This window comes from Corvus kubaryi, unplaced genomic scaffold (genome assembly GCF_017639235.1).
Source record: "Corvus kubaryi isolate FWS band 111438036 unplaced genomic scaffold, C.kubaryi_AGA036_p1.0 37387, whole genome shotgun sequence".
NCBI classification, from domain to species: domain Eukaryota; kingdom Metazoa; phylum Chordata; class Aves; order Passeriformes; family Corvidae; genus Corvus; species Corvus kubaryi.
The window spans coordinates 6,515,606-6,536,565 of record NW_024581129.1 but is presented as its reverse complement, the minus strand read 5'-3'; the positions used below and the strand labels follow the sequence as shown (position 1 = coordinate 6,536,565).

The window sequence follows — 20,960 nt, the reverse complement described above, 5'->3', positions numbered from 1 at the left end:
TCTGTGAGGGGACAAGGGGTGAACCAGTGGCATGGCAGGGCTTCGTCGCAGCGCTGGGGGACAGGAGCCGGGGGAAATGACGCCCTACCATGGGGGTGATACGCCTCTACGGAGGGCAGTGTGGGGGCTTTCACAGCTGGGGGAGGAGGCACTTCATCCAAATCCAATCCATGTCCCAGCACCCTGCAGAGAGGGAGGAAGTGCTCATCAAGCACCCACTGGGTACCAGATTCTCCTCAGAGCCCACCCACCCCTACCAGCACCCATCCAGCCCGGTGCGTTCCCCCCACCAGCCCCACAGTGGGGTACCCATCCCTGCCCGGGTACCTACGGCCGGCTGTCCCTGCTGTGGCTCTCAGTCCCATCCCATGCGATAAGGAAGCAGGATTTCTGTCTGGGGAAGCCCCGGAGCAGCTCGAGGTCAGAGACAAGGTCCAGGACATAGTCGTGTCCAGCCAGCTCAGCCCACTGGGCACCCGCCTTCATAGCTACAGACCAGCCACGCCAGCCCTCCGACAGCCCCCTACCAACAGCAGGACACTGGGGATGGACACAGGCTCCACAGGGACACCCTGCCCACGAGCTGGGCACCTGGGCTCCCAGATCCTGGGGGCACCCAAGACAGCCCCAGGTGACACCGTGACCTGCTGGGTGGGTGGGTGCCAAGCCAGCACATACCTGTGCTTCAGGACATCCCCTGCCAGGTCCTCGCCCGTGCTCCAGGAGTGGATGGGGCAGGAGAACTGGTCACCTGGGGAGGGACGGGCAGTGAGTGGGTGCCACCAGTCCCCCCTGCCCGTGAGGGTGGTCACTCTGGGACCGACCCTGGCCAACACCATCCCCCAGAGCCGTGCTGCCCTCACCGTTGAAGCAGTGCAGGTCGAGGGCCATGCTGGCCTGCTGCCGGTTCGCTGTCCACTCCAGCAGTGAGGGCGGGAAGGTGCGGGCGGCCGCAGCGCCCAGCTGGGAGCGGGCCATGGCGTGCATCAGCTTGCGCTGGCACACTGGCTTGTAGCCAGCAAAGGCGTAGTCGGACACAAACCTGTGAAGAAGGGATGATGCTGCAGGAGGGACATGGGCAGGGTCATGCGTGCCAGACTGGGACAGGGGACCACAGAGGGATTAAGAGCATCCCTGGAGGGATCTCGGCAGCATCCTGGGCACGTGTGCCAAGCTGGCCCAAGGCATCTTGGAGGGGCCTCAGAGCATCTCTAGTGGGACTTGGCCAGTATCCCTGGGGACATGTGCCAGGCTGGCCCTGAGGAACCTAGAGGGACATGGGCATGTATGCCAGCTTGGTCAGAGGGATCCTGAAGGGACCTCAGAGCATCCCCAACAGGACCTGGCCATGTGTGCCAGGCTGGCCCAAGCAATCATAGAGGAACCTGGTGGGGCCTGAGCAGCATCCTCAGGCACAGGTGCCAGGTGAGCCCTGAAAAGCCCCAGCACTGTTCCCAGGCACGAGTACCAGTCTATTCCTGTGGGTCCCAGCCATTCCTGTTCCCCATCCCAGTGCCCATCCCTGGCTCACTTGAGCAGGTACTTGTCGAAGGCGGCGGACGGAGGGAAAGCGCTGAGGCAGGCGGCCAGCAGCAGCCAGCCCCGCTCCTCGTTGTTGACGTTGGTGTTCCGCCAGACCTGGTTGGAGGCTTGTGCCAGGAGCTCGTCCCGTAGCCCTGGCACCGACAGCCCCTTCTGCACGATGTAGTTGCCGAAGAGGGTCTCCTGCAGGCCGCCCAGCCCCGGGTCCCCCATGAACCGCAGGATCTGCCACAGGGACAGCCAGGTCCTCCCTCTGGCTCTGGGCACGGAGCGGGCAGGGGACTGCGGTGATGGATCCTGTCCCGTCCCACCTACCAGCTTGAAGAGGCTGAGAGCCTCGTGGCACAGCTCCTCATCCAGCCGGGTGAGGGGGGCTTTCAGTGGGGCCGTCAGCATCCCAAACGCCAGTTCCTGCGGTGACACCCGCACCCATGGCTACCTGGGGACAGCCTCAGGCCACAAGGGGCTGGTCCCATGGTGCTGAGCATGGTGTTGGTGCTGGGTGGAGACTGTGGGGCTGCCAAAGGACTGGGGTGCAGTATGGGGTCAGCAGCCTTCTGGAAGTGGGGCAGGGAGGGGCTCAGGCTGTGCTGGCAGCACCAGAGATGGGTGGTGAGGCCCTGGCACAGGTTGCCCAGAAAAGCTGTGGCTGCCCTATCCCTGGAAACATTCAAGGCCAGGCTGGACAGGGCTTGGAGCAACCTGGGATAGTGGAAGGTGTCCCTGTCCATGGCAGGGGGTGGAAATGGGTGATCTTTAAGGCCCCTCCCAACCCAAAGCATTCTGTGGTTCTGTGGTTCTATGCCAACACCTTGGCAGGGCTGAGAGCCTTATCCAGCCCCGGTGCTGTCATTCAGGATGCCGAGGACTGGGAAACACAGGACAAAAATAGGGATGAGGAAGAGGAATGGGGCAAAGTGACTGTGGGTGGGGCCGGGGTCCCGGGAGCAAAGCGACCTGGTCTCCCGCCCCAGCGTTCCGGATCCGCCCCGCGTCGGGCGTCCAGGAGGGCTCAGCGGGTCTCTCTCCGATAACCTCAGCAGGGTCCCCCCGGCCTCTGGAGACGACAGGAACCCACGGGGAGGGAGGGAGGTGGCAGCCAGCTCCCCACAGCACCACAGCCACCCCGGATCCAGCCTCTCTTGCTACCCGTGGTGTCCCCAGCGTGTGAGCCAGGGCAGAGCCTGGTGGGACAGTGCGGGGACCCTGAACCTCACTGCTCCACCATGACCGGGGTGCCCGGGATGCCCCAAAAGCCGTCTGCCCATGGGAAAAATAAACTCCCCGCTGCCGGGCCGCGGCGCCCGCCTTACCTGGAAGTGGCCCCGCACGTACTTGGCCATGGGGTAGTCGTTGATGTCGAGCGGGAGGGTGAGCTGGGGGTCGGGCTGCAGCGCCGGCGGCGGCACCAGCACCACGCAGCCGGCATTCACCTCCCGGGCGGCTGCGGCACAGTGGGAAGCTACGGCACGGCCGTGGGGTAGGGAACAAGGGGCTGGGAGCGATGGCGGTGCAGGACGCGCTCACCTGCAGCGGCCTCCAGCAGCCCCATCAGCTCGGCCGGGATCTCCAGGTGGGTGACATCCACCACCTCCCTCCGCGTCAGCTCCTGCCAGCGCGGCACAGGGATGTGCCCACTTGCAGTGCTGGTCCCTGCCCCAGCACCCACGGGTGCCACGGCCAGGGGCGCGGGGATGGGCGAGCACGTGGCGGGGATGAGGGCACAGCGACACGGGCTGCACGTGGATCACACTCCCACCGGTGCCACACGGCTTTACCTGCTTCATCCTCTCCTTCTCCTCCTCAGCCCGCCGGCGAGCATCCTCCTTCCTCTGCAAGCAGAGCAGCCATGCTGAGCCCCACCGGAGGGAGGGACACCCTGAGGCATCACAGCACCCTGGGATCCCATTGACCCTCTCCAATATCACCAAAGTTTTCATCCCAAAGGGGCACTGCCCATTCCCAATAGGACACAGAGGAGGTGGTAGGGTGGCATGTGGGGAGACTCACAGTCTGGATATGCCACTGTGCCCTCCCCAGACCCACCACTGAACATGCAGCAGGGTGGCAGCAGGTCCCCTGGAGCCCCCGGGATGTGCCAGCCCCCAGCTCACCTTGAGGTACCTCCGGCGGTTCACGTAGATGTGCACCAGCGACCTGAACTTGATGAGCGTGCGCCGCATGCGCCGGTACCGCTGCCTGCGGGAGGGCACCCGTCACCCTCTGCCACCCACCAGTGCCCACCTGCCACCCCCCAGGACCCCCACCTGGCCAGGTATCCCCGCGCCCGGGTCTGCAGGAGGACGATCTTGCGGCGGAGGGAGCGGAAGCGCCGCTTAATGAAGAAGGTGCGAGCGTAGCGCTGGAGCGTGAGCGCGGCCAGGTGATGGGCACGGGCTCGCTTGCTCTCCAGAGCCTGGTACAGCTGCTCCTTCAGGAAGAGCTGGGAGCAGGGGTGAGGCTGTGAGCTCCCCACCTTGGCCACCACCCCCAGGGGCTCACTGGAACCAAGTCCCCTCCCTGGACAGTACCTTGGTGACGCCGACATAGTACATGCTGGGGTTAACGGGGCAGAGGCTCCTCAGCATCTCCACACAGTTGGCTCCGTTGGGAATGACATTGGACCACATATCAACGAGGCAGCGATACCTGGGTGAGCCCATGACACTGTTACCGCACAGGGACACCAGCACAGACCTTCTCCATGGTGACAAGCACTGCACCTGCAGATGCAGCTTCTCCCAGAGCTCTGTACTAACACAAGGGGTTCCCAGCTCCCGCTGTGGGGCAATCCCAGCCCAAATGCTGCCCCCCAAAACACCCACAAGCTCTGTAGTCTCCCCTCGCTGGGATGGCAGTGCCCAACCTGCAGCCCACAGGCACCTGTCGATGAAGACGAGGAAGGGGATGCGGATAGGGAAGCCCTCCTTGCGGATGCGGATGGTCTCCAGGATCCCCGAGTACCGCAGCTGGGTTCTGACCACGTCGGCCTCAAAGAGCCCTGGCTCCTGGGGAGGGCGTGGGGAGAAGCATCAGCAACTGCATGGGCAAACCCCCACCCACTGTGTGCCCACCACTCTCCCAGTGCCACCAGGGCAGCACAGGCACCGGCACGGGCAGGAGAGCCCCGGCTCTCACCTTCTTGTTGTTGGGTTTGAGGCAGCGCACAAAGAAGGGGTTGCACCTGTGGCAGAGAGACCCTGTCAGCCACACAGGACAGGGGACAAAGCCAGCCTGGCCACCTCGGGCTCAGGTCCAGCTGTCACCCTGCTCCCAACAGCCCAGTGCACAGCCTGGCTGCCCACCCTGCCCACCCTGACCTCTCCATCTTCTCCACCAGCTCCAGGAGCGACTGCTGGAACCGTGCAGCCACAGTGGGAGCCTTGTACCGCCGTGTCCTGGTGCTGCTCCTCCTGATGAGGCTCCTCTGCCGGGCCATCACCTGGGCATGGCCGAAGAAGAGGTTGGCCACCACCTTGGGGAGACGGGAAGTGTTAGAGAGGAGGAAGGTGGCCAGGATGGTGCAGCTCTCTCGGATCCTCTTTCCAACCTGGCCACTGCTTTTTTGCCCAGCCCTGAGCAAGTCACATCCCCTAATTGTGGCTGGATTGCCTGGATAGGGATAGGGATGAGGATATGGATAAAGACACAAAGCACAAGAGCAGCCCGTGTGCCTGTTTGTGCCAAATGCTTGAGGCGTCAAAGCCCAGAGGATCCCATGCGTGGAGCCAGAGGCATCCTCTGCTCCTGGTCCCCCGGGGCTTCACCAGCTATGGGGACACACTCTTGGGGACATGGAAAGGGATGTATGAAAGGGGGCTATTGGCGCCCAGTGTCACTGCAGAGCCAGGGCCAGGCAGGACCCTACCTTGGTCCTGCTGCTGAGGAACAGGTCCAGCACGTCCTGACGGACCTGGTCATAGTTCTTATCCAAAAACTTGTGAACCTGGCAAATAGCAAAACCTCTTGGTGAGGAGCTTGACAGGGTGACAGGGTGAGACAAGGACCTGCAGGACCCCAGCCAGACCCGCTGGGATGCATTTCTCTCCTTGGTGCAGGATCAACCTCCTCTTTAAGCCGCCTTAACAGCCCAGCTGAGCGTCCCAATGTCACACACCTGGTAGGTCACCTTCCCTGCGTAGTGCTTGATGGTGAACTCGGGCAGCGGCATCTTCGGCTTTGTGTAGAGTGGGTTTGTCCCATGGTGGTAGTGACACTTCTGGAGGAACGTGTGGTCAGTGGCCTGGGAAGGGACACAGGAGTGAGATATGGCTCGGGCAATTCAGCAGCAGGTTGGAACTAGGTGATCTTCAAGGTCCTTTCCAGCCCAAACCACTCTGATTCCATGATGTTTCTATGATTCTTTGGGCTTATCCAGCCTGGAGGAACCCGGGGGGTTCCCAGGTTGTCCAGGACAGCCCAGAGCCATGGTGATTCCCCAGCCACAGTGACCTCCCAGTGCCAGCTGCACCTCACCACCAGACACCCCCTCACCTGGGGGAAGCAGCTCTGGTCATCCAGGATCCGGAGGATGCCGTAGGGCTTTTGGGAGATGAGGTCAATGCACGGCTGGTTGTCGCTGAAGGGGATCTCCTTCCACTCAATCTGCTCCCGGAGGTACTCCTCCTGCAGGGCGGGCACTGGGTCAGCCTGGAGCCCCCAGCCCCACAGCAGTGCCCAGCACAGGGGCAGAGCCCAGCACTGCCCACCAGCCCCACCTGCTCCTCCTGGAACACAATCCTGTTGAAGAAGAACTGCAGGTACTCATTGGCGTAGTTGATGCACAGCTGCTCAAAGCTGTTGAAGGTGAGGTCCTGCAAGAAGGAAGATTCATGGAGCCTGGGAGGATGGAGCTGGGACTGAGCCAGGATGGAGGTGGGAGGAATCCTGCTCACCTCAAAGCCATAGATGTCCAGGATGGCGATGGAGAGGGCCTCCTGCCGCGGGTACACGAGCTTGTTGATGCGGTCCGTGAGCCAGCTGAAGAGCAGGGAGTAGAGGGTCTTGGCAATGGCATCCCTGGGAAGGGGAGACATGGGCAGAGTGCTGGAGCTCCGGAATGGCACCAGTGTACCCCGCTGCCACAGCCAGCACCCACCACAGCATCAGCTTTAATCACCACAGAGTCTAATCCGCACACCATCCCTGGGGATCAGAGCCCCCCATACCCTCCTGCTGTGCAGCCCCCCTTCCTTCTACCTGGCATCCACGGCGCTTTCAACAGTCAGAGGGGTAAAAATCTTCTCCCGCAGCGTTTCCTGGTTGGGAAATGGTGTGATGGAGCAACATCAGCCATGGTCCCCAGGGGCCAGGGACCCCCTCCCAGCCTGTGCCCCCTGCACTCACCGTCACCTTGAAGGTGATGGCTTTCTGCAGGCCCTCAGGGGACACCTGCAGCAGCTCAGCCACCGTCCGGATCTCTGTGGCACTCACCACCGTGGCGACCTCCTGGCAGTCAGTCTGCAGGACACAGGGATGCCATGGGATGTGATGATCCCCCATTTGCCACATCCCAAATCATGCCTGAGGAGGATGGGCTACCTCGTATTTCTCAAAGTAGACGTTGCCCAGGTGGAGGACAGAGGAGAGGATGCGGAAGATGCTGTTCTGCTCGTCCACACTGAAGTTCAGCACCTCCATGGTGTTGAGCAGCCGACGGAAATCCTCAGCGTCGTCCTTGCCGGGAATCTCGCAGTTCCCACCCTGGCACAACCCCCTCGGTCCATCAGTGGGTCCGGGCGGGGTCAGCACCCAGTGCGGGGGGTCACCCCCACCCTGAGCATCCTCCTCATCCTCACCCTGATGACTGAGGGACCCACCAGCACCCTGAGGTTGGGTAGCGCCCCAAAAATGAGGCTGTGGGGGGGCTGGGGAGGGGACACACTACCTGGTTCAAGTAGTAGTAGGTCTCGGCGCCCTGCAGGCAGTACCGCTGCCGCTGCTGGGACGGCAGCCCTGCCAGCATCTCGTAGAAGATGTGGTAGTTGCGCTCGCTCTTGGCCTGGGGAGCAGAGGACAGAGCTGGGGAGGGCGGCAGAGGGGGCAGAGTGGGGGGCAGAGCCCAGGATCCCCTCACCACACACCTGGAAGACTACGCGGGACTTCTCCAGCAGGTACTGCGAGGTTATGGCACCGCAGATCAAGCCGCTGCAAGGGTGAGAGTGGGCATCCGGCTGGCAACCTCGGCCTGGGCAGGGGCTGTGGCCCCCCAAGGCACCCAGCCATGCCCCAGTGCCCCCCAAAACATTGGGGGTCGGTGCTGGTCCCCAAGTGTCCCCCACCAGGGATGGGTGGGCAGGGATAGGTGTCTGTACCTGGCTCGAGCACTGCACCCCAGGTGATATCAGGTACCCCCCTGTTGGGATCAGTGGGGCCAAGAGAGGATGGGATGGGATACGAGGACAGGGATGGGGACTGGGAATGGTCAGGGTGGCAGCCCAGGTCACAGTGTCCCTGCCCCTATGCCAGGGACAGCCACCTGTCCTCAGGTGCCATCACCTTTCCAATGCCAGGTTTGTCCCAAAAACATCCCCGTGTGTCCTCTCAGAGCTGAGGGACAAGGGGCTGGGTTGGGCTGGACACCCTGGGGCAGCAGGGGACATAGGGTGGGAGCACCCACACGGATGTTACTCAGCATTACTTACTCCTCCAGAAAGATTTCCACAAATTTCCCAAACCTGCTGGAATTGTCATTCCTCACGGTTTTGGCATTGCCGAAGGATTCCAGCAGGGGGGTCGCCTCCAGGATCTGTCATGGTGATGAGGAGAGCTGGGGGGGTCAGCCTGGGCACCCCACACAGCCCACAACATCTCCAAGGCTAGGGCACCCCCTTTGTCACCCTGCCACCCTCCCTGCCACCCCATGCTGCATGCAGACACCCGTGGGTGCCCAAACTTGAGGTGTGCACCACAGCCAGGTTAAATGAGGATGTGGGAGAGCACAGAGATTCCATCCATGTGCAGGCACTGATTTCCTGCTGTCCCTCTTGCCTTCCCCCCTGCACCTGGGGTGCCATGGCCAAGATGCCACCACAATTCTCTGTCCCCCTGAACCTTCCCAGCCCATGTGTCCCCTTGGTACCTCTATCTGCCATGGTCCAGGTGGAAGCATGGGGACAAGGAGAGAGCAGCAGAACCATGAGGAGGGATGGAAGAGAGTGCTGGGAGGTGGGAGAAGAGCTTGGGGACATGGGGACTCAGGGATGTCTCCAGGGCAGCACCCTACCTGTGGGGCAGTGCTGCGTTTCTGGCTGACGGCTGCCAGGTAGCGCAGGATCAGCTTGGTGGCTTCGGTCTTCCCTGAGCCGCTCTCCCCACTGGAATGCAGAGCAGGGGCACAGCCGGGGCTGTCACCAGCTGAGCAGGGGCTGCCCACCCCAAATCCCCCCAAATCCCCCAGCACCCCACCCCAGGGCCAAGCCAGGCTGGTGGCAGTAACACAGTGATTAGAGAGGTGTTGATCAGGGCCCACCCCAGGGGGCTGTGCATGGGGACAACCATGTCCCACCTGATGATGATACACTGGTTGTGTTTGGCATCCATCACTTTGGAGTAGGCCACGTTCGCGATGGCAAAGAGGTGCCTGGGGTGGGGAGAAGCAGGAGGGGTGCGGTGCCATGCTGCCCCGGCACAAGGGTGCCCAAAGTGAAGGGTGGGAGTGACCCCATCCCCGCAGGGCATTTGGGGACAGCCTGGTACTCACGGCGGGTTCTCGCCCAGGGCTCTGCCCTCGTACTGCAGCACCTGCTCCGTCCCGTAGATGTTGCAGATGCGGTACGGGTTCATCGACACCAGGATGCTGCCGATGTAGGTCTGCCAGAGAGAGAGGTGTGGGGCCATGAGCCCTTGGAGGGTGATGACTCCCCAAAGACCCCACACCTGCAGCCTTTGGGGAATGCCGTGCCCCTCTATGCTTACGTAGATGAGCTGGCGCTCGAACCGCGTCCGGAGGTTGCTCAGCACTGCAGCCTCCTGGAGGTCCCTGGCATGGAGCAGAGGCTGAGTTAGGGGGTGACAGGGGAACAAGGGAGTGTCTGCTCTCCCCAGAGTGTCCCCTGCATTCCCAGACCCAGGAGGCTGAAGCAGAGCCCATGTTGGGATGAGATGGGGTGGGATAGCAGGGTCAGGGGTGTGCAGCTGGAGGCTGCAGCCCCATTGTCCCACACAGCACTTAGTCATGGTACAGGGGACAGGGACACTCACTCCAGCTGGGTCATGTCCTCCAACCCATCCTCCTCCTGTGGCTCCTGGTACCGCACGATGGGCAGGCTGCACAGCGACTGCATCTGCAAGGAGCAACCACCCCATCATGGCAGGGATGTGCCAACACCCTCAGGTGCCCCACCCAGTCACCACCACCACCACCCCAAAACACCATCTGTGACCCCAAACCAGGGGACACGCAGTCAGCAATGGCGGGAACCCCAAGAAAACACCCCACAGCCCCAAAACCAGTCCCCCAGCAGGAGCACTGTGTGTCAGGTGAGAGCAGCAGTGCTGGAACACAGGAACATGGGGCCACCAAGGCCGCCTTGGGGCTGGTCCGCAAAAAACCTGGTCCTGAGGATCCCGCTCCCACTCTCTGTGGGCATCACCTCCAGTGGAGGCGATGGAAGGGGGCTGAGGCTTCTCCCCCCGGCCAAGCGCAGAGGTGACGCAGGACGGGTGTCACACGGGAGGCTGCGCTGGCGCCCGGCCAGGCGGTGGGCAGGAAAGCGGACACCCCGCCGGGTCACCGTGCCACCTGCACCTGTCCCCGCGGGATCGGGTCTCCGCATTTCCATACGCCAGAATCAAGTGTCCCCAGCGGGGCCGCTCGTGGGGGGATACACAGCAGGCGATGGTCCCCTCTTCCAATCTGCTCCCTATGGGAGGACCCCCGCCAGCACCCAAACCACCCACAGCCATTTACTCCCCACCCTGGGCACTGCAACCCCCTCGGCACCGGTGCCTTCGAGCCCGGGAGAGCCATCGGCCACCTCAACTCGCCACCCCGCCCGGGGTCCCGCCGGCTGCCAGCTCACCCCCGGCTCCATCCCCCCGAGGGGGCTCCCCGCCCGCGTTACCTTACTGCGCCAGGGCTGCTTGGTGCGCAGGTACCCGTCCGCCCAGGGGTGCCTGTCCCGCCAGCCCCCCGCCGGCGGGCGCTGGCAGAGGTATCGGGCGAGGTCGGCTCCCCACTGGCTCGCCCACCGCCGGCCGCGCTGGGTGGGCTGCTGGGGGAGGCCCTGCTCGGCTGTCCAGGCGTCGGGCATCTCCCGCACCCGCACGACGTGCTGCGTGGACCAGTGCTGCTTGTATATGCGGGATGCGCGCCGGAAGGAGCCCAACCTCTGCACCTGCGGCGTCACCACCGCGTAGCGCCCCGCGCCCTCCTCCCCGGCCGCCCCGTCACCCTCGATGGGCTCCGCCGGCCCCGGGGGACGAGTGCCGTGGCGGGGGACGACCGGAGAGCCGGGGGCTCGCCCGTGGGGTGGTGGGAAAGCGGCACGACGGGGCGGTGAGGGGCTCCGGTTGCCACGTGGGCTGGAGGGGAGGATGGGGCGCCCGGCGTCGGCCCAGCCCCGGCGCCCAGAGGGTGGGCTCGGAGACCTGCGGGTGCTGCCGTCTCGCCGGGATGGGCGCCGGGGCAAGGAGGGAGAGCGAGTGGAGGGATGGCGGGTGGGTGGTGAGGATGAGGGGGCTTTGGTGGGGTTCATGCTCCTTACGAGCAGCGAAGCCAGAGACTGCGCCACGGAGCGCCCCTTGGAGGGGCTGCGGCCCCCCACTTCAGCAGATGGCCTCGATGGTGGGGAGGGGGGGGCCATCCCGGCAAGGGGCTGCCCGATGCGCTGGATGAAGCTTTTGGGGGTGCTGGGAGCGGGGCTGGGCGGAGGGGGCACCCCGGCGGGACCCCGCGGGGCACCGTGCCAGTGGGGCAGCTCCTCATCCCAGGAGAGGCCGGGGGGGCCGAGGCGGCGGCTGCCGGGGCGGGACGATGGTGCCAGGAAGGGGGTCCTCTGCAGCGGCTTCACCGCCTTGGTGGGGGGCTCGGGAAGCCGGGGCCAGGCCTGGGGGAGCGGCAGCCCGGGGGGACTGCTCCGCCGCGATGACAGCGGTCTCCCCGCCGCGGGCCCCCCCGGGCGCCTCCCCCCCGGCCCCGGTGAGCGGGGGGCGGCCGGAGCGGGGAGCTCGGGGCCAAAGCGCCGGAGGCTGGCACCGAGGGAGGGGGATCGCCGTGGCCCCTCGCCCCGCGTGCTGCCGGGGCGCGGCCGGACGGGCGGCGGCGACGGGGAGCGCCCGGGGTTGGCGAAGGGGTTACGGAGCGACGGCCGGCGCGCAGCCCCCGGCTCCCGGGGAGGGGGCTGCCCCCAGGGCCCCGCCGCTGGGGAAGGGTCCCTGGCTGGAGATGCTCGTGGCGCGGGGTCCCGGCCCCCCAAACCGGCGCTCTCCATCCCCGCCAGCCTGCGGCTGGAGTGCCTGTAGGAGGGCTGGGGGGGGCGGGACCCCCTAAGTCCTCCCGCACCCCGCGACGGGCGGCTGGGGGGAATCGAGAGGGATCGCTGGAGGAACTGCCCCAGAGGGCTCCCGCACGCCCGCGCTGCCGAAACCCGGCGTCCCGGGGATGCCGCGGGGCCGGGGGCTGCCGGAGGCGGCGGCGGCTCGCACTCGTCGTAGTCGTCCTCGTTACGGGCGGCGGGCAGGTGGGGGGACGGCGGGAGGGGGACGTCCAGGCGGTCCCTGCCGAAAAGCTTGACCTGGGGCCGGGGGAAGAGCCTGAATTGCCTGTTGAGGGAGAGCTTGGAGGAGAGTGTCTCCCGCATGCCCCGGAGCGAGGAGGCGCTCAGGATGGAGAAAGGATACTCCTTCTCCTCTTCCTCCTCTTCTTCCCACTCCTCGGGCTCCTCGCCCTCCGCAATCTCCTCCAGGCCGAGGGCGTAGGGGTTGCAGGAGGATTGGGCGTGCGGTGCCCACCCGCCCTCGCTGTACTGGATGCGATGCTCAGGGTACTCACCCCCAGGGTACCCCCCATCAAAGGGCTCCCCAAAGTCCTCGTAAGGGTCCCTGCTGTAGCCGAAGGGCCCTGCCACCTCCTCACCATACTCTGGGTCGCTGCTGTACGGGTCGTAGAGGCTGAGGGGAGACCCACCACCAAACGGTCCCTCATCCTCCAGCTCTGAGTAGCCATAGGGGTGCCCTGCCTGGTCACCGTCCTCCCAAAATCCCCCATAGCAGTCATACTCTTCCTCCGTCTCATAGCCAGGGTAGTCAGAGTAGGGGGTCGGCACCACATCCTCAAAGCCATACCCTGCTGGGTAAGCTGGGCTCTGCATGTAGCCTTCCTCCTCCTCGGAGTAGTTGTGCCGGGGGCCATAGGCTCCATCCTCCTCCTCGCTGTAGCCATGCCATGGGCCATAGGCTCCATCCTCCTCGGCATAGCCATGGTGGGGGCCGTACGCTCCATCTTCCTCCTTGGCGTGACTGCGCCAAGGCCCATAGGCTCCATCTTCCTTCCTGGCATAGCCACGGTGGGAGCCGTAGGCTCCATCCTCCTTGCCATAACCTCGCCGGCGGCTGTAGGCTCCGTTCTCCTCCTCGGCCCAGCCGTAGCGCGGCACCGTCGGCTCGGCGGCCGCACGCTGGGAGCGCCGCCGGGACGGCCGCCTCACCATGCTGCCTTGCCGCGAAGTGCTGGGGGCCGACAGCCCGACGCTGCCAGGGATCCGCTTCATGTTGGCCCGGTGCCTGAGGATCTCGTCTTCCGCTGGGAACGGCAGCTTCTTGGCACCGATACGGGACAGCCAGGCCGTGTCAGTCGCCCGGCCGCCCCCCACCAGCCGCCCGCGCCGGGAGAGCACCTTCCTGGCCAGCCAGCCTGTGGCGGCGGCCGCCTTGCTCAGCACCTGCGCCCGTGGCTTGAATTTCCTTTCCGGGCGCCGGCGGAAGAGCGACGCACCGTCCTCGGGGGCCTGCCCGCCCCGCTGCAGCAGCAGGAAGGATGGCTTCGATGGTGCCTCCTTCTTGGCCTCCTCTTCCTTCCTCTTCTTGCCCACGCGCTTGAAGCGCATCATCAGGTTGGAGGTGGACTTGAGCACCGCCTTGTTCTTCTTCTTCTTCCTCTTCTTGGTGCTGTGCTTATGCAGCCCCCAGAAGAAGCGGGATGTGTTCTTGAACTGTCCCTTCTTGGGCCGACGCAACCCTAGGTTCTTGAAGCCCAGGAAGAGCTTCGAGGTGCTGCGGAGGCTCCGCTTCGCCCGGGCCTTCGGTGGCGCGGCCGCCTCCTCTTCGGCTGGGCCGGCTTCCACAGATTCTTTGGGCTGGCCCTTGGCCTCTGCACCCTTGGCCCCTTTCTTCTTCTTGTCGGTTGCCAGCCCCATCACCAACTTGGAGGTGCCCTTCGTGTTCTTCTTGGCTGTTGCAGCATTGCTCTCACCCTCCTCTTCCTCCATCTCCTGCTGTACCTTCTTCCCAAGGCCCAGTTTCTTCACCACTCCTGCCTTGGGCAACCCTTTCTTCTCCTTCCCCTTCCCCTTCTTGGGTTCCTCTGCAGCCACCTCCTCCTCATCCTTCTCCTTTTCCTCCTTTTCCTTCTCCTTTTCCTTCTCCTTTTCCTCCTCCTTTTCCTCCTTTACCTCCTCCACCACCTCCGTCTCGCTCTCCTCTGCCTTCAGCAGCTCTGCATCCGAGGCATCCTCTGACTCGTTGGGATCCTCCTTCTTGCCCTTCTTGCCATCCTTCCCCTTCCCTTTGCCCGCTTTCCCTTTGGGCTCCCCCTTCTTGCCGACCATCCTGGCAGTGGCGGGCGCTCATGCTCCGGCCCCAGCGGGGCCCTGGAAGATGACGCCCTGCGCCGGCAGGAGCCTGCTCCCGGCACACCGGCCGGCTCCCGACCCCGCCGCCTGCCCCGGCTGGGTATTTACCTGTGCCCGGGTTTGGCGAGGCACATGCCCGTGCGTGGCTCCCTCGGGCGCCGGTGGCCGCCCGCTTGGCATGGCGCTGGGGCGGCGGGACACGGCCCCGGGGCAGCCCGGCGGAGCTGCTCCTGCCTCCCGCGCACCCCGCGGATCGGCAGCGCGGTGCCGGTGGCTGGGCTCCGGCTGTAACCCAACCACCAGGCTCGCGGCAGCATGAATAATGTAAGGAATGCACCACGCCAGCCCCGAGACTTTTCCGAAGGAGCAGGGAAGGGCCCCTGCTGCTGGGAGCATCCCCTCAGGGGGACGCTGCAGGGGACAGCACCGTTACCACAAAACGGGATCGTGCCACCTCTCCACGCCTCAGGGCTTCCTTTGCCCCTCTGAGGAATCAGCCTCTTCCTCCAGTCAGCACGGAGACGGATGAAGCCCAGGGATCCATTAAGCCAAACGGCGGCACCAAAAGGGAGGTGACAGTTCTGCAGAGCCCAAGGCAGCAGTGGGAACACACCCAAGAGGAGAAACGCAAGGGAGGGACCCAATACCAGACCAAATTCCACAGCCCCGCTGGGAAGCACTGAGGAGCCCAGAGCCCACGGGGACACTCCTCATGCCATGCCGGGTGGCAGGTACGTGCAGAGTGCCACACGTGCAAGGGGGGCTGCATGTGCCACGCGTGTGACCCGCGGCAGTGCCAGCAGCGTGCTTGCGCACACACGTGCCCAGGCGCGGGGTGACCACATCAAATGTTAATGCCAGGCCTGGATTCCTGCGGCTGCAGCTCATCAAAGTTTAAGCAGCAGCGGTGGGAACTCGCTGTCCCACATGGATCACCTGCAGGCAGCAATGGGGCTGGTGTGGGCAGGGGCAGCACCTGCTGCACCCCCTTACAGGGGATATGTTTGGGGAGACAGAAGCATCCAGCTGTGGAGCAGCTGGCAGAACAGAAGAACCAGCAGCAGCTGCTGGACTGAATGCACTGGTCTCCCCCAGGGTCAGGAGAGCCCATGGCTGGCACCTCCTGGCACTGTGCTCTCCCCAGCTTGGTCCCTCCCTGCCACATCTACAGTGGAGGGGCATCCACTACGATCCCATGGCTTTGCCTGCTCCCTGCATTAATTTCTGGGATAGAGACATCCTGGTCTGCACAGATGGAGGCAGCTCTGGAGTGTAGGGAGAGCAGAGGGACAGAGTGGGATGAGAGGCACCTAGCAGGCATCAGGAGAGGGTCTATGGAGTGACAGAAACACAGGATCAGTGGGAGGGAACATCAGCAGAGCCCAAGCCATACAGGAGCATCACCCTGTGGGAGCCCTTCCTGGCACTGGCACAGTCCATGCACAGGTCTGCCATGGCCACAGGTCTGCCATGGGCCATACGGGGCTGACAGAGCCTGCCCTGCCAGGGGCAGAGGCACCTGCCCCACACCACCGTCCCACCCCTCCTCCCGGCATGGGCACACAGAGCCTGGGCACCCCGATGTGCCAGGGAACCACCTCGGACATGGACACAGCCCTTCCCTCTCTGCTGGCAGAGAGCAAAGGGGTACCCGGCTGGTGAAAAGCTGCTGCTGGTCACCCCCTGCATCCCACCCCTCGTGCAGTGCTTGCCACCATCCCACTGCTTTCCACGGTCCCTACCTCTGTTCCCCCCAGGCAGGGCAGCAGCCGGGGCAGTGCTCTCGGTGCCCCGGGCGCTGGCACAAGGCCCGTGCAGTTGCCGTGGCTGTGCCCGAGGTGCCTCCCTGCCCATGACAAGGGCCCTCCGAGAGGGGGGATAAAGGGAGAGAGAAGGGGCTTCATTCCACACAGATGCTGCCTTCCATGGTCTCAGCCTCCATACCAGACCCTGAAAACACCTCCCCATGTTCTTCATCCTGGGCATAGGGTTCACCTGCCTTTGGCACGGCAGAGGTGGGCAAGAGGCTTTTGTGCCCAGATGCAGCGGGATGGACACAAAGGCAGGGGGTGGGAGGGGCACCCACACTTGGTGGCTGTTTCCAGGGCGTCTGGGCATGGCTGCATCCAGCAGCAGTGCACAGGAGGGAAACCTGTGTGGTGGGGGATCTCTGTGGTGGCAGTGGGTACCAAAGCTCTGTCAGAAGATACCCAGAGCATCCTTTGGTCAGGTCAGTCCTGAATGGCTCCAGCCACGTGGGTGAGGCAGGGAAAGCCACCTCACCCGAGGGACACGGCCCGGGGCAGCCGCTGTCCCACTGCCACAGCCTGAGGCTGTGCCATGGCTGGATGCGGGGAGGGGATGAAGACTTTGGCCTCGGGGGTTCACCCTCCCCAGCCCGGCAGGACGCGCGGCTGCCCAGGACTGTACCTTTGGAGTGCCGGCATCGGTGGGCAGAGCTCCAGAGGCAGCAGCTCCACGTCTCCAGGCAGGTCTGCGGTCACCAGCTGGCCCCGGGTCCGCTTACAGCCTGTTTCCAGTTACAGCCGGAGCAGGGCTCCGTGCCACCACACCACACCACGCCGGCCCCGGCGCTGCCGTGCCTCCCGGGAGCTCCGCGTTCTGGCACCACGGAGCCAGCCCAAGCACCTCCCGGCTGTGGCAGCAGCTCTCAGCACATCCCCTTCCCTGTCTTCAGTTCTGCGTCATTGTACATCCACTTTCACACACCTGTGAGCAGGTGAAGAAGCCCAGCCACAGCTCTTGCCACTCCAATCACAGCTTCAGTGATGCTGGGAGCATGGGGATAAACTGGACCCTTCCAGCAATGTGACAATGACAGCCATCCAAGCCCCTGAGGCACTGCGGGATCTTTCTTTGCTCCCCCAAGCACCCATCACCCCCCTGACCTGGCTAATCTCCACCCCCTCCAGTTCCTGCCTCCAAAATGAGGATGGGGACCCAGCATATGAGCAATACATGGCAATCCCTGCCTGCCAGCTGCTGCCTGCTCCCCACGAGGGAAGTGTTATGGGAGGAGATAGGCCAGAGCAGATGCTGGAAGCACAGACCAGCTGGGCACGATGCTGGCGTGCACCCAGGAATATGCTGGCTGGCAGCCCTGGAGCCAGGTCACAGCCCTGTGCCATCACCTCAGTCCCAGAGCCAAGCCCAGGAGCTTTCCTGGGGCAAAACAGCCCCGACATAAAAGGAATGTGGGGAAGGGATGGTAGGAAACACGGGGTAGAGGGTTCCAGAGAAGGAGGGGGTGCTCAGGGGAGGCCGCTCTGCTCTGGAGGGCAGTGGGAATGTGTGGCTGTGGAGAAGGTGGGAAGGCAGAAGGTGAGATAGGGGAAGATAAAGACAAAAAGCAGACAGGCAGGAACAGGCAGGGACAGGCAGAGGTGAGGGGATACCACACATCTTGACCGGGAGAACCTGAACTGCAGCGTTCACTTAAAATCCACCATCGCACACAAAGGTCCCTTCCCGGCCAAGCCACCGCGGCACCGGCAAGCCCAAGGGAGGTGCCACCCAGCCGGGGCACCCACAGCCACTCACCTGGGGTAGCCAGTTGCCCTGCACGGCGTGGGGCTGGCTCGGTGCTCTGCCAGTGCTGTGCTCCCAGCTCCGCTCGCTGCGGGGACCATCCCTCCCCTGGCAGCTGCGGGACCATCGCTGCTGCACGGAGGGACCCAATGCATATTTGATGACTGCTATTATTCTCATCTCCACTCATGAGCAGAAGGATGGGAGCTGATCTTCCCTCACAGAGCTGGGGAGCAGCAGGGAGGGAGCGGCTGGAGGGGTGAGGGTTCTCTCCTCCCGTGGTCCCTGTCCCTTGTATCCCTGGTGACACAGCTGGACTGTCCCACATCCCTCCCGGGATGTAGATGAGCCTCAGTGTAGCGCAGATATACAGCTGGAAAATGGCCCTGACCCATTCCTGCCCCCAAAACCAATGGAAGTTTAGAAGAAATCACAGAACATGGGAGTGAGGAACAAATGCACCCCCTCACACCCCTCTCCAAAGCTGGGCTGGGACCAACCAGCTGCAGAGGTTCTGGCAGGGATCTAGACACCCATCACCCCAAAAATACCAGAGCATCCTCTTCTCCCTGCACGAGCAGGACATTCCACCTCCCTTCAGAACACTTCAGTCTCCCCACTCCAGCACTGGGGTTCTGCATCCCACCAAACTGGGGACCTTTTCCCTGCAGTGATGGAGCCTGTGGCTCTCCCAAATGCAGGGGCAGAGAGAGGATCCTGCTGCAGCACCTGAGCCGGGAAAACCTCCGCTTCCTTCTCCTGCAGGCAGGCACGTCCCAGCCATAATGCGGTGGGTATTTATTATGCTGATTCCTCAGAACGCGAGGGCTTAACTGCAAATTACAATCAATAGCCCCAATCCCCTGGGGGCAGGTTCATCATTTAGTAGGCGCAACCAGAGGAATTCAAAACTATTTGCCAGCCATAAATCCTCCTCTCCGCAGCCTCCCCAGCCGGCTCCACGCCACTCTCGATGGCTGGTTGGGGTGACCCTTGTCAGCATTTGAGACAATTAAGCTGTCACTGCGGATCGTGACTCTTATATACGGCCCTGAGCAGCACTTTGAGATGTCACCGTGATGGGGTGAGGGGAGCCGGCTGAGGCGAGCCCGCTACAGCAACCGTCTCTCATTGAATTAAATGAATTTATTTGGAGGCAGAGTCGCTTTTTATTACCTTGCAAACGATTCCTGACTAAATTAAATTATAAAAGGAGTGTTCAGCCAATCAAACCTGCTTGATTGCCTGGAACAGGCATTTTAAACAGAGCACGCCTTGAGCCGTCGCTGGTTCCAGCGCTAGATGGAGGGTGGCTGATGGGCTGTGGCGAAGCTGATCCACCCTGCTCCACACGTGGAGCGCTGCACGGCTGTGCTCAGGCAGGGGAACAGCCCCAGGGATGGGGCAGAATGAACGCAGCTCTCTGAGAACAACATGAATGAGCCTGGAGGCAGCTGGAAGAGCAGGGGAAAGGCTGGAGCTGCGGCACAGAGCACCAGCAGGGCTGCTGAGGGCGGCTTTCTCTGAGTGTCATCCAGCCAAGGCTCTCCTCCTACAGCAGAGAAATGCAGGGTGCTGCTCTTTTGGGAACAAATCCACAGCTCCTGCCTGCACCCATCCTCCTGGAGAGCCCTTCTCCCAACACACAGCAAGGAGACTCTGATCACATTTCCCCAGTGAGGGGTTCTGGTCAATGCATAAAATCCCAGAATGGTTTGGGTTGGAAGGGAGCTCAAAGCTCATCTTGTTCCACCCCCTGCCACTGGCAGGGACACCTTCCATTATCCCAGGTTGCTCCAAGCCCTAGCCTTGGACACTTCCAGGGATGGGGCACACAGCTTCTCTGGGCAACCTGTGCCGGGGCCTGACCACCCTCACAGGGAAGAATTTCCTCCTAACATCTAATCTGTATCTCCCCTTTCAGTTTAAAACCATTCCCACTTTTCCTGTCACTGCATATTCTTGGAAAAAGTCCTTACCCACTTTTTTTATAAGCCCCTTTAAATACTGAAATGCTGCAAATTCCACAAACCTCAGGGGGCTCCAGTACAACCCTAATGCTGCAGCACATTTTCCCCTCGCCCTTCGAATTTTGTCTTTTCAGGACTTGGAGATCTCTTGGAGGCAAACTCACTCCAGCACGAACTGCAATGTTTGCTGCTTTTAACATCAGTGCAGAACAATTAGGGAAGCGCCTGGAAGAAGGAATACTGCAATTAAATGGTGCATTTGCAAATGCAGCTATAAACTTGCTGCTGAAAAAGCTACACTCTCTGAAAAAAGAAGTTGGCTTCTTCTAGCTTAACTATTTTTACTTCATCCCCATTCCAATTTTAATCATGTATCTGTTCATTTTGAACAGGATAAAATGCCCATTTTCCTAAATGAAGCTAATTAGGCAGAGGGGTTTTTAACAATGATATGCCAAAATCAATTTGAAACACACACTGAGGTAGCACCAGCTATTCAAGGACAGGTTTTAGCAGGTAACACTGTGCATTTCAGCCTCACACCAAGCACCCCCTGGCTCCCAGCACTACCTGGGCTGAGGATGAAGCCCTGTCAGCAGTTCTGGTTGCCCGGCTCCGTGCCAAGGCTTGGCAGGCTGCAGGATTTGGATGGAAAAGTCAGAAACTCAGGGACAAAACTAAACCAAAATTAGTCTTTGTGAGGGTAACTCTGCCTGCGTGACCTTCACTGGAAATGGGAAGGGTGAGTTAATGTGCTGGAACAGCATCCCACCCAGCTCACACCGGGAAGGGCCAGCTTTCCACTGCCAGATCAGGGATAATGTGGATAATTTGGAGCTTGTTCTCCACTTGCTGCCTCCGTGGTCAGGATTTCCTCTGAACTCCAGCTGTGAACAAAGCCAGGAACAGGGAAGGGAACTTACAGAGTTCAAAGTCACTTTCTTAGCTTGGGCACTGTGTATAGTATCTACTTATCTCCCATCACCAGTCTCTTGCAGCCACTTCACCTTCTATTGCCCCCTTAAATCTCCTGCCACAGCAGCCAGAGTTCCTCAGGTGGACAAAGGTAAAAAAGAGTTAGGAAACACACCAAGCCATCTACCCACCA

The 20,960-nt window shown here is 62.5% G+C and overlaps 1 protein-coding gene across 1 annotated transcript in view; it reads right to left on the bottom strand.

Moving 5' to 3' along the window:
* Positions 1-14,065, bottom strand: part of MYO15A (myosin XVA) — a 14,780-nt gene extending 715 nt beyond the window's left edge. The window contains exons 1-32 of the mRNA XM_042037589.1: positions 10,608-14,065; positions 9,745-9,827; positions 9,460-9,523; positions 9,245-9,354; positions 9,050-9,124; positions 8,768-8,858; positions 8,187-8,290; positions 7,626-7,689; positions 7,430-7,543; positions 7,084-7,245; positions 6,889-7,002; positions 6,742-6,800; positions 6,438-6,561; positions 6,261-6,356; positions 6,037-6,168; positions 5,660-5,785; positions 5,411-5,488; positions 4,863-5,017; positions 4,681-4,726; positions 4,426-4,550; positions 4,074-4,191; positions 3,810-3,985; positions 3,657-3,741; positions 3,321-3,374; positions 3,070-3,151; positions 2,856-2,986; positions 1,858-1,953; positions 1,532-1,767; positions 864-1,042; positions 679-751; positions 332-523; positions 89-183 (exon numbers count right to left, since the gene is read on the bottom strand). Coding sequence (XP_041893523.1) covers positions 89-183; positions 332-523; positions 679-751; positions 864-1,042; positions 1,532-1,767; positions 1,858-1,953; positions 2,856-2,986; positions 3,070-3,151; positions 3,321-3,374; positions 3,657-3,741; positions 3,810-3,985; positions 4,074-4,191; positions 4,426-4,550; positions 4,681-4,726; positions 4,863-5,017; positions 5,411-5,488; positions 5,660-5,785; positions 6,037-6,168; positions 6,261-6,356; positions 6,438-6,561; positions 6,742-6,800; positions 6,889-7,002; positions 7,084-7,245; positions 7,430-7,543; positions 7,626-7,689; positions 8,187-8,290; positions 8,768-8,858; positions 9,050-9,124; positions 9,245-9,354; positions 9,460-9,523; positions 9,745-9,827; positions 10,608-13,970 — 6,802 coding nt within the window. The 5' untranslated portion in view covers positions 13,971-14,065. The remainder of the gene's footprint in view (positions 1-88; positions 184-331; positions 524-678; positions 752-863; positions 1,043-1,531; positions 1,768-1,857; positions 1,954-2,855; positions 2,987-3,069; positions 3,152-3,320; positions 3,375-3,656; positions 3,742-3,809; positions 3,986-4,073; positions 4,192-4,425; positions 4,551-4,680; positions 4,727-4,862; positions 5,018-5,410; positions 5,489-5,659; positions 5,786-6,036; positions 6,169-6,260; positions 6,357-6,437; positions 6,562-6,741; positions 6,801-6,888; positions 7,003-7,083; positions 7,246-7,429; positions 7,544-7,625; positions 7,690-8,186; positions 8,291-8,767; positions 8,859-9,049; positions 9,125-9,244; positions 9,355-9,459; positions 9,524-9,744; positions 9,828-10,607) is intronic.
* Positions 14,066-20,960: the final 6,895 nt, after the last annotated feature.